At 41.9% G+C, this 14,430-nt stretch overlaps 1 protein-coding gene across 6 annotated transcripts in view; it reads left to right on the top strand.

The window, feature by feature from the left end:
• LOC130284323 (sodium channel protein type 2 subunit alpha) overlaps positions 1 to 14,430 on the top strand; it is a 310,775-nt gene that overhangs the window by 225,352 nt on the left and 70,993 nt on the right. For all 6 annotated transcript variants that reach the window (XM_056534558.1, XM_056534559.1, XM_056534560.1 and 3 more), the window contains one exon: positions 4,009 to 4,182. In XM_056534558.1, coding sequence (XP_056390533.1) covers positions 4,009 to 4,182 — 174 coding nt within the window. The remainder of the gene's footprint in view (positions 1 to 4,008; positions 4,183 to 14,430) is intronic.

The following is a 14,430-nucleotide window of genomic DNA, read 5'->3' as shown; positions in this document are numbered from 1 at the left end:
TCCCCGTTTTAAAGAGAAATTTGGAAATTAACGGGTCCAACTCTGGAGTGCAAGAAGCATTATTCGGCAGTGTTGGCCTAGGGCATTCTGCCTTTAACTTATTGCGTGATGGTTTATCCAGAGGTTTGTTGGCCCATAGGGAGAAAAACTCGGCCACTTTAGAGTTTGGAAGCCATTCCCCCGATCGGGGATGGCATATTAAAGCCGGGTCAAAATATGTATCTCCGGATTCAGTTAGCATAGCTTCTTCCTGACTGCCAGGGTCATCATGATTAGAATCACTGTCCTCCGAAACATAGAGTATTTGATCCACGTCCTCTATATCGGAGTCTTCTGACTCATTGGAGGAGGGAACTCGGTAGGAGTCTGGTTTAGCTCTGAAGCTAGGTTTTCTAGTTTTGCTACTATGAGCCTCCTCATGGGATGAGGGTGAATTATGGGGCTTATGGGAATCACTACTGATGGATGTCTGCTTGCGCTCTGTAGAGTGAGATCGTGAAGAGTCTTGGCGCATCCCAGAGGTAGTTTTATCACTCTTAGAGGGATATGGGCCGTCTGATGTGTGGCGTTTTTTAGATTTCGCCTTACCTGGTCCCTTAAGTCCCTTAGCTAGTTGGGACACAGACTCTTTTGGGGACCAGAATTGATCTGATGGAGTCATGGGAGGTAAAATGTTCATAGGTAAGTTAGTCATATTTGTGGGTTGTGAGCGTGCTAACGCCAGAGCCACTGACTGGTCAATGGAATTCTGCAATGCAGAGACCGCGGTTTGAACCGCTGTATTAATAGACTTTGATATTGAAGCATCTACCAGAGATTGTAAATTCTCTGGTAATGCATTCTCAGTAGATGGAGTCTTATTATCAGCAGACATTGTGAGGGTATAAGAGAGGTATTGAAACCAATATCTATATGAATATGGATAAGGAATAATAATAGGTGAAAGTTAATTAACTATGATTAATTATATACTAAAACAATGTATTATTACAATGGATAAAGGACTATCAATGTAAGTAAGATTTATGAGAGAAAAAATGGAGGAAACTACTGAAAACTGCCACAAGGTGGTAGTACAGGATAAGGGATGAAACAGTTGTTTAACCTGAGGGGAAACAGATAATAATAAAATGGAGGATACTGAAGTAATGTTGTATCTATTTGTTGCCAATGGGCGACGCGTCCGCCGGGTTCTGTCACTCTGAGGAGAATGACGAGATCCCGCGGACGTTAGACAGAGGATGACCGCTCTGTCTGCAAGTCTCGCGAGACTTGCGCGTGCGCGCGCGCGGCGAATATGAGAAAATGTTCGCGACGCAGTAATGGCGGAGGTCTGCCAAGGGAGAGGAAAAAAGAAAAGATAGAAAGGTATGTATAGTGGAAGCAATCGTGAAATTTAATATTATGAGGGTCGGAATGACCATAAGCACCGGAAAGAACAGGGAATAATACTTGGGTGAGATATAAAAGGAAGAATAGTTGAGGGAGGAATAAGTTAAAATAAAGAGTATTGAGGAAAAAATTTATTAATTTCTTCAGAATATAGAGAGAATGAACAGAGGGTATAGGACCCGGACAATGTATATAGCAGTACAATGTAAGAAATTCAATGTATAGAAAAACCATTAATAGGATAAGGTATGAAATGGAAGGAAAAAATAAATATGGAAAATGAAAATAAATGGAAAATAGTAATAAATGAAATTAGTAAATGAATTAATCAAAATAATAATGAAATAATAGAATATATGAGGTAATTGTTTGTGAGAGAAAAAATGAACTTATCTTTGTCACACTGCTGAGCAGCAAAGAAGGGAGATACCTGGGAATCGGTCACCTTTATCACCTGCCTTGCTGTCTGATTGGCCAATGATACAGGACATGATACTAGGTTGCACCCTAGATTGTTCAGCCATATACTCTTTATATGCCTCAAAAAATTATTTTTTCTTGTTAATACATACAGTTTATATTTGCTGCTGAAGTTCAGTAAAGAAGTTTAAAAGCATAATACGAAGCGTCTTGTTTTGCCATAAAATCAAATTTATCAACCCATGGAGGTCTGGATATAGAGTCACACTCAAAATCAAAGTAGAAAACCACACTACAGGCTGATCCAACTTTGATGTAATGCCCTTAAAACAAGTCAAGATGAGTCTCAGTAGTGTGTGTGGCCTCCACGTGCCCGTATGATCTCCCTACAATGCCTGGGCATGCTCCTGATGAGGTGGAGGATGGTCTCCTGAGGGATATCCTCACAGACCTGGACTAAAGCATCCGCCAACTCCTGAACAGTCTGTGGTGCAACATGGCGTTGGTGGATGGAGCGAGACATGATGTCCCAGATGTGCTCAATCGGATTCAGGCCTGGAGAATGGGTGGGCCAGTCCATAGCATCAATGCCTTCCTCTTGCAGGAACTGCTGACACACTCCAGCCACATGAGGTCTAGCATTGTCTTGCATAAGGAGGAACCTAGGGCCAACCGCACCAGCATATGGTCTCACAAGGGGTCTGAGGATCTCATCTCGGTACCTAATGGCAGTCAGGCTACCTCTGGCAAGCACATGGAGTGCTGAGCAGCCACCCAAAAAAATGCCACCCCACACCATTACTGACCCACCGCCAAACCGGTCATGCTGGAGGATGTTGCAGGCAGCAGAACATTCTCCACGGTGTCTCCAGACTCTGTCACGTCTGTCACATGTGCTCCTTGTTAACCTGCTTTCATCTGTGAAGAGCACAGGGAGCCAGTGGCAAATTTTTCAATCTTGGTGTTCTCAATCTCTGGCAAATGCCAAATGTCCTGCACGGTTTAGGGCTGTAAGCACAACCCCCACCTGTGGATGTGCCGTCATACCACCCTCATGGAGTCTGTTTCTGACCGTTTGATTGGACACATGCACATTTTTGGCCTGCTGGAGGTCATTTTGCAGGGCTCTGACAGTGCTCCTCCAGCTCCTACTTGCACAAAGGCAGAGTTAGCGGTCCTGCTGCTGGGTTGTTGCCCTCCTATGGCCTCCTCCACGTCTCCTGATGTACTGGCCTGTCTCCTGGTAGCGCCTCCATGCTCTGGACACTACGCTGACAGACACAGCAAACCTTCTTGCCACAGCTCGTATTGATGTGCCATCCTGGATGAGCTGCACTACCTGAGCCTGTGTGGGTTGTAGACTCCGTCTCATGCTACCACTAGAGTGAAAGCACCGCCAGCATTCAAAAGTGACCAAAACATCAGCCAGGGAGCATAGGAACTGACAAGTGGTCTGTGGTCACCACCTACAAAACCACTCCTTCATTGGGGGTGTCTTGCTAATCGCCTATAATTTCCACCTGTTGTCTGTTCCATTTGCACAACAGCATGTGAAATTGATTGTCAATCAGTGTTGCTTCCTGAGAGGACAGTGCGATTTCACAGAAGTGTGATTGACTTGGAGTTACATTGTGTTGTTTAAGTGTTCCCTTTATTTTTTTGAGCAGTGTATCTATCCAGAGAAAAGCTCTTAAAATAGTGCTAAAAACAGCAAGGCTTTAACTTACAAAAAGTTATTCTCCAGCACTAAGGAGGAGAAAAACCTCTTAGAGAACCATGACTGAAGGATTGCTTTTCCCTTGTGCTTAAAAGGTTTACCTTTAAATCTTGTAAAGCATCAAATTCAGAATAAAATAGTGCTTGCTGCCAGACTAATGGCAATATCACACAATAAACATATAAAATAACACTCACATCATTATACAGGTAATGGCTAAATAAACAGTAGTTATTAAAGAGGTACTCTGCCCCTCCCCAGAGGTGGGACCCCCACAATCAGACATCCTATCCCCTATCCTTTGGATAGGGGGATAAGATGTCTAGGGGCGGAGTACCCCTTTAAGTCAATACTGGTGGGAGGGAAATGTTTTCAATGTTTCCAATAAAATATTAGTTCCCAAACAACATCATCTCCCGCAGCACCATCTCTGTTTTTGTGGCTTGACGATCCAGTTGTACAATTCTTATTATTTTTAGGCCTTCGAAGACATTTACATCGAGCAGCGGAAAACAATTAAGACCATGCTGGAATATGCGGATAAAGTGTTCACATACATCTTTATACTTGAGATGCTTCTGAAGTGGGTGGCCTATGGATTTGTAAAATATTTCACCAATGCCTGGTGCTGGCTGGACTTCCTGATTGTTGATGTAAGTATTCTATTATATCTATATACTATTAGTCTATGCTGTGAACTGTAGATATTTGGTTAGACAGACAAGCCTAAAGATATTACTTTGTTCTACTATTGTACTCTATTAGGTTTTATTGCTTTTATGCGTTTATATTAAAGGGGTACTCCGGTGAAAACCTTTATTCTTTTAAATCAACTGGTGGCAGAAAGTTAAACATATTTGTAAATTACTTCTATTAAAAAATCTTAATCCTTCCTGTACTTATCAGCTGCTGAATACTACAGAGGAAATGATTTTCTTTTTGGAATCTTCTCTGATGACATCACGAGCACAGTTCTCTCTGCTGACATTATTATAATAATAATAATAACACTTTATTTATTGTTGTCCTTAGTGGGATTTGAACCCAAGTCCACAGCACTGCAAGGCAGTAGTGCTAACCACTGAGCCACTATGCTGCCCTTAGTATATGTCTGCTATGCATCTGCTATGCATAGTTGCTAAAATGGACAGAGATGTCAGCAGAGAGCACTGTGCTCGTGATGTCATCAGTGTTCCAAAAATAAAGAAATTTACTCTGTAGCATTCAGCAGCTAATAAGTACTGGAAGGATTAAGATTTTTTAATAGAAGTAATTTACAAATATGTTTAACTTTCTGCCACCAGTTGATTTAAAAGAAAAAAGGTTTTCACCGGAGTACCCTTATAAGTACTTCTGATAGCAATTTCCTCGCTGTGATTTTTTTTTCCTCTACAAGATCCAAAAACCTTGTTATGCCTAGGTGTAAAATAACTAGTGTATGAATGTCAGACTATAGATGTAAAACATAGAATGGCTGTCAGTCACCACTGACAGAAATTCCCCAAAGTATATATTCTGTCAATTTACAAGAATCTACACTAAAAACATAACAAAGACAAAAATTAAGCAATGTGTCATATACAACCCCCATCCTCCAACCACAGAAGCAGCAATTGTCATATTCCTGGCTGTCATCTCCTATAGCTGCTACATGAGTGCCGAATAACCTCCAGAGGGTCCTATATTAATAATGACTTCTACAATGACACCGAAATGATGGTATAAGTAAAAGAAATCACAGCCGTGAAATGTAACTATAAGGAGGACATAGCGTGATAGATAAGAATGTAATGAAATGAATATTGTATTTTTCGTCCTATAGGACGCACCGGCGTATAAGACGCACCCAATTTATAGGTGCAAAATCTAAAAAAATAAAGATTTTGAACCCAATAGTGGTCTTCAACCTGCGGACCTCCAGATGTTGCAAAACTACAACTCCCAGCATGCCCGGACAGCCGTTGGCTGTCCGGGCATGCTGGGAGTTGTAGTTTTACAACATCTGGAGGTCCGCAGATTGAAGACCACTGCATAGGAGGTAATACTCACGTGTCCCCGCCGCTCCGGACCCGTCACCGCTGCCCTGGATGTCGGTCCATCGCTGTCGCCGTGTCCCCGTCGCTCCGGAATGTCTCTGCTGCCGGCCGGGTATCCTCGCTCTCCGTCTCCGCCATCACGTCGTTACGCACGCCGACGCACGTACGCGACGACGTGATGACGAGGAAGGAGAGCGCCGGCCATACATGGGATCCCTGAACGGAGAAGACACCGAGGAGGCAGGTAAGGTCCCTCCCGGTGTCCTGTAAGCACCAACCCGGCTACTCAGTCAGGCTGTTCGGGACCGCCGCGGTGAACAGCCGAGTTAGTGTCACTTTCCCTTCAGACGCGGCGGTCAGCTTTGATCGCCGCATCTGAAGGGTTAATACAGGGCATCACCGCGATCGGTGATGTCCTGTATTAGCCGCGGGTCCCGGCCGTTGATGGCCACAGGGACCGCCGCGATAGGGGTGTATTCGCCCGTATAAGACGCACCGACTTTTTCCCCCCAGTTTTGGGGAAGAAAAAGTGCGTCTTATACGGCGAAAAATACGGTATGTGAATTGGGGGAAAATTGTGAATTCCAGGTCATAGACTATATGATTATTAATGGTATGCAAAGAGATTTTGTATTTTAAATAATTATGATGTGGTATGAGGGTGGTAGTAGAATGATGCTGTGTAAGGGTGGTATCAGAATGATGTTGGATGAAAGTGGTAGTAGGATGATATGGTATGAGGGTGGTATTGGGATGATGTGGTATGAGCATGGTGTCGGGGGGATGGTAATAGGACGATGTGGTATGAGAGTATAAACTGGATGACATGATATGACCTTAGTGTTAGAATTATATGGTAGGGTAATACATTACTTTTACTTTTTATGTTTTGATCTTAAAGAGTACCTGTCATCAAACCATATTTTTTTTTAACTAACTCAGTTTATATTCCCTAACTACTCCTAACACCCCTCCTAACTCCCCTTAAAAAAATGTTTTCCAAGCATTAAAAAGCTCTGTATCATATCTTTCCCCTTGCTCACATTGTGTGAGCTCCAGGCAGGAGAAAGTGGGCGTTCCCCAGCAGGCACAATGTCACTGAAGCTTGTGAGAACTGTCCCTCGCCATGCCCCATATGCACTTCCTGAGTTTGGTCTTCTGCCAGGCTAGGAGGAGACCAAACTAACTGTTTGACTTGTGGCAGGGAACAGAACAGAGCCACCTTGTGGTCGTTTTTTCACATTAAAAACATATAAAGGTTGAGAATTTTAACAGAAAGTAAATAGAAAAGTGTTGTATAATTACATAAGGAACGATATATTAAAAGTTTAGTTTGGTGACAGGTACTCTTTAAGAGGACAGGTATGAGGGGGTTATTAGGACAATATGGTATGAGAGTGGCATAATGTCAGTATACTGAAGAAAGAGGGTGTTATTATCATAATATTATTATAAGAGATTGGTATATAGATGATAGGGTATCAGAGTGCTGTTAAAATAATAAGGGTTGTATTAACATGATAATATAATATGAGGATGGTATTTAGGTGATCATTATAATGTGGTAGGACAGTGGAATTAGGACAATATGGGATGAGGGTAGCTTTAAAATAATATGGGCTGAGGGTGGTAATAGAATAATATGGTAACAGAATAGTAGAAGAATATTATAGTATAAGTATTAAAGGGGTACTCCCCTGAAAAACATTATTATATATATATATTTTTTTTTTTAAATCAACTGGTGCCAGAAAGTTAAACAGATTTGTAAATTACTTCTATTTAAAAATCTTAATCCTTCCACTACTTATCAGCTGCTGTATTCTCCTCAGGAAGTTCTTTTCTGTTTGAATTTCCTTTCTGTCTGACCACACTCTCTGCTGACACCTCTGTCCATTTTAGGAACTGTCCAGAGCAGGATAGGTTTGCTATGGGGATTTGCTCCTACTCTGGACAGTTCCTAAAATTGACAGAGGTGTCAGCAGAGTGTGTGGTCAGACAGAAAGGAAATTCAAAAAGTAAAGAACTTCCTCAGGAATATACAGCAGCTAAAAAGTACTGGAAGGGTTAAGATTTTTAAATAGAAGTAATTTACAAATCTGATTGAAAAAAAAATGTTTCCCAATGGAGTACCCCTTTAATAGTATAGTGTATTATAGTATACAAATTTGATTATATAGTGTGGTATGCGTGTGGTATTAGAATTATATCCTATGAAGGTGATCTTATTGTCAAAGATAAGTGAATCCTAGTATTTTGAGTATGGGATTGTGAGAGAATATTAATGTGCATAGTATTAGGGTAAGTATGTTTGCTTCCATTCAACCAAAGATTTTCTTCTTTCTATAAAATTTTTTGTCCTTTTTAAAGGAAAACTGTCACTAAACATGAGGGGGGCACTAACCAGCGCCGCTCATCTGCAGCGTCGCCTGCTTATGAATATTCATGCCCTCCCTCCGCCTCTTCCTCTCCTCCCCGCTATGTACTGGACTCCCCTGCACATGTGCTGCTTCCTGTATACGCCCGGAAGCGGCCTCAGCGCAGTAGAGTCCTGTACAGAGCGGGGAGGAGAGGGAAGGCATGAGTAATCATAAGCCGGCGGCACTGCGGACAAGCGGCGCTGACGTCACAGTGCCAGATGGAGCCTTGTAACCCCGCCAGTGCCAGTTAGAAGAATTTGCACATCAAGAATAATGAAGATAACGGGCGAATGGTGGGGCAGATCCGGGCATGGTAGGCAGCATATTGATCAGCGTCCCCCGCACCACCAGCCAGTACCTCTGGTTTGTGCAGGGGGAGTTAATGACAGTTTTCCTTAAATTTTTTGTCCTGTTTCTATGAAGTGTCCTTATGTCATTTAACTATTAATATGCATCTAGTGCATACAAATCATTTTATTTGAGGAACTAAAGCACAGTATGTAATGAACTACCATAAAGTGCCTTGTAACAAATAGTTTCCTTTATACAAAATGCTTCAAGTTTAACTGAGGCCTTTCCGAAAAATATCCCTCAGGAAAAAAGCTTTACAGGCTATGCTCACATTTGTGTACCATTTAACATTTCATAAACTGAATAGTGTACATAAAATGTTAAGTACCTTAGTAAGCACATTGGTTTGCTTTTATTGTACAGATCAAAGTTGGTGTCATACCCCTTGCATCATATCATCTGGGCATAGATTGTTTAACTTGTTTCTCAAAAAATAAAAGTTTTCAGTTTGTGGTAGACTAACCCGTCACAAAATGTGTAATTTACATTTTCTAAAGTAGACAAAAAAGTTGCTTACACTACAGTGAGAGCGACCATACATTGTAGAAGGGCTCCTGCATATGGCACTATTATTGTCAGGGTACTCACCCCTCCTCTTCTCCACTACTTGCTTCTCAGCAGACAGCAACACCTTTGCTTTTACTTAAAAGCAGCTCCTTGTTTCTAGGCTACCTGCTAATCAGCCAGCCCCTTCCCTGCTGAGTCCTGGCTTTTTAACTGCTAATGTTCAGACTGTCTTTGCACTTACATGGTTTAACTCTATCAGTTTAAATAGCTAGGACCCAACAGTGAAGGGGCTGGCTGGTTAGCAGGTAGCCAGGGAAACAAGTTGCTGCTCATTAGTACAAAGTGTTTTTGTCTGCTTAGAAGCAAGTAGTGGGGCGGAGGAGGGGTGAGTACAAGTTCGGAAGTCTGCTGACCCATACTGCACCAATGTGTGCCTCCATTTTGTTGGATTCAAACAGAAAATCCTTTTACATTCCATCATATACTGCATATACAAGGTCTTTCCTAGAAACCCTGCTTCTAAGGAAGAAGACTTCCATAATATGTTGTACCACAGCATTATATATCAGCACATGGAGAGCTAATGAATTTGAGCTGTAGGAACTCTGTGCCTTCTTTAAGGCCCTGCCCTGCCTTGGGCTTAAAACCTGTATGGAGACCTTAATTGTCTCCATGATAATTTGATGTATATCTTGTAGAATATCTCACATGAGTGAGTTCAGCCCTCACATTTTTGTAAATGTTTTCATGTGACAACACTGAAGAAATTACACACAGCTGCAGTGTAAAGTAATGAGTGCACAGTATTATAACAGTGTTTCATTTTGTGTCCCCTGAAAATAACTCAACACGCAGCCAATCTAAACCATGGAAGTACACCACTAAGTGGAAATGTCTATACTGGGCCCAATTTACCATGTTCTCTCCCTGGCCTCACACTCTCTAATACTGGTCCCTTAAAGTTTGACATGGCACCTCATGGCAAAGAACTCTCTGAGGATCTGCAAAAAAGAATTGTTGCTCTACATAATGATGTCCTAGGCTATAAAAAAAAGATTGCCAAGACCCTGGAGCTGAGCTGCAGCGCAGTGGGCAAGACCAAACAGTGGTTTCACAGGACAGGTTCCACTCAGAGCAGGCCTCGCCATGGTTGATCAAAGAAGTTGAGTGCACATGCTCAGCATCATATCCAGAGGTTGTCTTTGAAAAATAGACATATGAATTCTGCCAGCATTGCTGAAGAGGTTGAAGGGGAGGGTGGTAAGCCACACAATTCATCAAATTGGTTGTCACAGAAGGAAGCCTCTTCTAAAAATAGTACACAAGAAAGCCTGTAAACAGTTTTCTGAAGAAGCAAACTAATGACATGGATTACTGGAACCATGTCCTGAGGAGAACAAAGACAAGTGTGACTTTACTACAGTCAAGCATGGTGGTTGCAATGTTATGGTCTGGGACTGCATGAGTGGTGCTGGTACTGGGGGGCTACAGTTCACTGAGGGAACCATGAATACCAACATGTACTGTGACATACTGGAGCTGAGCATGATCCTCTCCCTTCAGAGACTGGGCCACAGGGCAGTATTCCAACAAGATAACCCCAAACACACTTCTAAGACCACCACTGCCTTGCTTAAGGAGCTGAGGGTAAAGTTATTGGACTTGCCAAGCATGGGGGAGCGCAAGGTCCCTAACATCCACCAGCTCTGTGATGTCATCATGGAGGAGTGGAAGAGGAGTGGCAACCTGTGAAGCTCTGGTGAACTTTGTGCCCAAGAGGCGTAAGGTTTAGACATTAATGGCTGTGAGTTATTTTGAGGATACTCTACAGTAAACACTATTATACAGGCCGTGCACTCACTACTTTACATTGTCGCAGAGGATCATTTCATCAGTGTTGTCACATGAAAGATATAATAAAATATTGACAAAAATGTGAGGGGTGGACTCACTTATGGGAGATACTGTATATATAATGTGAGGGGTGGACTCACTTATGGGAGATACTGTATATAATGTGAGGGGTGGAGTCACTTATGGGAGATACTGTATATAATGTGAGGGGTGGACTCACTTATGGGAGATACTGTATATATAATGTGAGGGGTGGACTCACTTATGGGAGATACTGTATATAATGTGAGGGGTGGAGTCACTTATGGGAGATACTGTATATAATGTGAGGGGTGGACTCACTTATGGGAGATACTGTATATATAATGTGAGGGGTGGACTCACTTATGGGAGATACTGTATATAATGTGAGGGGTGGACTCACTTATGGGAGATACTGTATATAATGTGAGGGGTGGGCTCACTTATGGGAGATACTGTATATAATGTGAGGGGTGGACTCACTTATGGGAGATACTGTATATAATGTGAGGGGTGGGCTCACTTATGGGAGATACTGTATATAATGTGAGGGGTGGACTCACTTATGGGAGATACTGTATATATAATGTGAGGGGTGGACTCACTTATGGGAGATACTGTATATAATGTGAGGGGTGGACTCACTTATGGGAGATACTGTATATAATGTGAGGGGTGGGCTCACTTATGGGAGATACTGTATATAATGTGAGGGATGGACTCACTTATAGGAGATACTGAATATAATGTGAGGGGTGGACTCACTTATGGGAGATACTGTATATAATGTGAGGGGTGGACTCACTTATGGGAGATACTGTATATAATGTGAGGGGAGGGCTCACTTATGGGAGATACTGTGTATAATGTGAGGGGTGGACTCACTTATGGGAGATACTGTATATATAATGTGAGGGGTGGACTCACTTATGGGAGATACTGTATATATAATGTGAGGGGTGGACTCACTTATGGGAGATACTGTATATAATGTGAGGGGTGGACTCACTTATGGGAGATACTGTATATAATGTGAGGGGTGGACTCACTTATGGGATATACTGTATATATAATGTGAGGGGTGGACTCACTTATGGGAGATACTATATATAATGTGAGGGGTGGACTCACTTATGGGAGATACTGTATATAATGTGAGGGGTGGACTCACTTATGGGAGATACTGTATATATAATGTGAGGGGTGGACTCACTTATGGGAGATACTGTATATATAATGTGAGGGGTGGACTCACTTATGGGAGATACTGTATATAATGTGAGGGGTGGACTCACTTATGGGATATACTGTATATATAATGTGAGGAGTGGACTCACTTATGGGAGATACTGTATATATAATGTGAGGGGTGGACTCACTTATGGGAGATACTGTATATATAATGTGAGGGGTGGACTCACTTATGGGAGATACTGTATATAATGTGAGGGGTGGACTCACTTATGGGAGATACTGTATATAATGTGAGGGATGGACTCACTTATGGGAGATACTGTATATATAATGTGAGGGGTGGACTCACTTATGGGAGATACTATATATAATGTGAGGGGTGGACTCACTTATGGGAGATACTGTATATAATGTGAGGGGTGGACTCACTTATGGGAGATACTGTATATATAATGTGAGGGGTGGACTCACTTATGGGATATACTGTATATATAATGTGAGGGGTGGACTCACTTATGGGAGATACTGTATATATAATGTGAGGGGTGGACTCACTTATGGGAGATACTGTATATAATGTGAGGGGTGGACTCACTTATGGGAGATACTGTATATAATGTGAGGGGTGGGCTCACTTATGGGAGATACTGTATATAATGTGAGGGATGGACTCACTTATAGGAGATACTGAATATAATGTGAGGGGTGGACTCACTTATGGGAGATACTGTATATAATGTGAGGGGTGGACTCACTTATGGGAGATACTGTATATAATGTGAGGGGTGGAGTCACTTATGGGAGATACTGTATATATAATGTGAGGGGTGGACTCACTTATGGGAGATACTGTATATATAATGTGAGGGGTGGACTCACTTATGGGAGATACTATATATAATGTGAGGGGTGGACTCACTTATGGGAGATACTGTATATAATGTGAGGGGTGGACTCACTTATGGGTGATACTGTATATATAATGTGAGGGGTGGACTCACTTATGGGAGATACTGTATATATAATGTGAGGGGTGGACTCACTTATGGGAGATACTGTATATAATGTGAGGGGTGGACTCACTTATGGGATATACTGTATATATAATGTGAGGAGTGGACTCACTTATGGGAGATACTGTATATATAATGTGAGGGGTGGACTCACTTATGGGAGATACTGTATATATAATGTGAGGGGTGGACTCACTTATGGGAGATACTGTATATAATGTAAGGGGTGGACTCACTTATGGGAGATACTGTATATAATGTGAGGGATGGACTCACTTATGGGAGATACTGTATATATAATGTGAGGGGTGGACTCACTTATGGGAGATACTATATATAATGTGAGGGGTGGACTCACTTATGGGAGATACTGTATATAATGTGAGGGGTGGACTCACTTATGGGAGATACTGTATATATAATGTGAGGGGTGGACTCACTTATGGGATATACTGTATATATAATGTGAGGGGTGGACTCACTTATGGGAGATACTGTATATATAATGTGAGGGGTGGACTCACTTATGGGAGATACTGTATATAATGTGAGGTGTGGACTCACTTATGGGATATACTGTATATATAATGTGAGGGGTGGACTCACTTATGGGAGATACTATATATAATGTGAGGGGTGGACTCACTTATGGGAGATACTGTATATAATATGAGGGGTGGACTCACTTATGGGATATACTGTATATATAATGTGAGGGGTGGAGTCACTTATGGGAGATACTGTATATATAATGTGAGGGGTGGACTCACTTATGGAAGATACTGTATATATAATGTGAGGGGTGGACTCACTTATGGGAGATACTGTATATAATGTGAGGGGTGGACTCACTTATGGGAGATACTGTATATATAATGTGAGGGGTGGACTCACATATGGGAGATACTGTATATATAATGTGAGGGGTGGACTCACTTATGGGAGATACTGTATATATAATGTGAGGGGTGGAGTCACTTATGGGAGATACTGTATATATAATGTGAGGGGTGGACTCACTTATGGAAGATACTGTATATATAATGTGAGGGGTGGACTCACTTATGGGAGATACTGTATATAATGTGAGGGGTGGACTCACTTATGGGAGATACTGTATATATAATGTGAGGGGTGGACTCACATATGGGAGATACTGTATATATAATGTGAGGGGTGGACTCACTTATGGGAGATACTGTATATATAATGTGAGGGGTGAACTCACTTATGGGAGATACTGTATATATAATGTGAGGGGTGGACTCACTTATGGGAGATACTGTATATATAATGTGAGGGGTGGAGTCACTTATGGGAGATACTGTATATATATAATGTGAGGGGTGGACTCACTTATGGAAGATACTGTATATATAATGTGAGGGGTGGACTCACTTATGGGATATACTGTATATATAATGTGAGGGGTGGACTCACTTATGGGATATACTGTATATATAATGTGAGGGGTGGACTCACTTATGGGAGATACTGTATATAAT

Source organism: Hyla sarda, chromosome 8, assembly GCF_029499605.1.
Source record: "Hyla sarda isolate aHylSar1 chromosome 8, aHylSar1.hap1, whole genome shotgun sequence".
In the NCBI taxonomy this organism is placed as follows: Eukaryota; Metazoa; Chordata; class Amphibia; order Anura; family Hylidae; genus Hyla; species Hyla sarda.
This window is presented reverse-complemented; position numbering and strand designations above follow the sequence as displayed.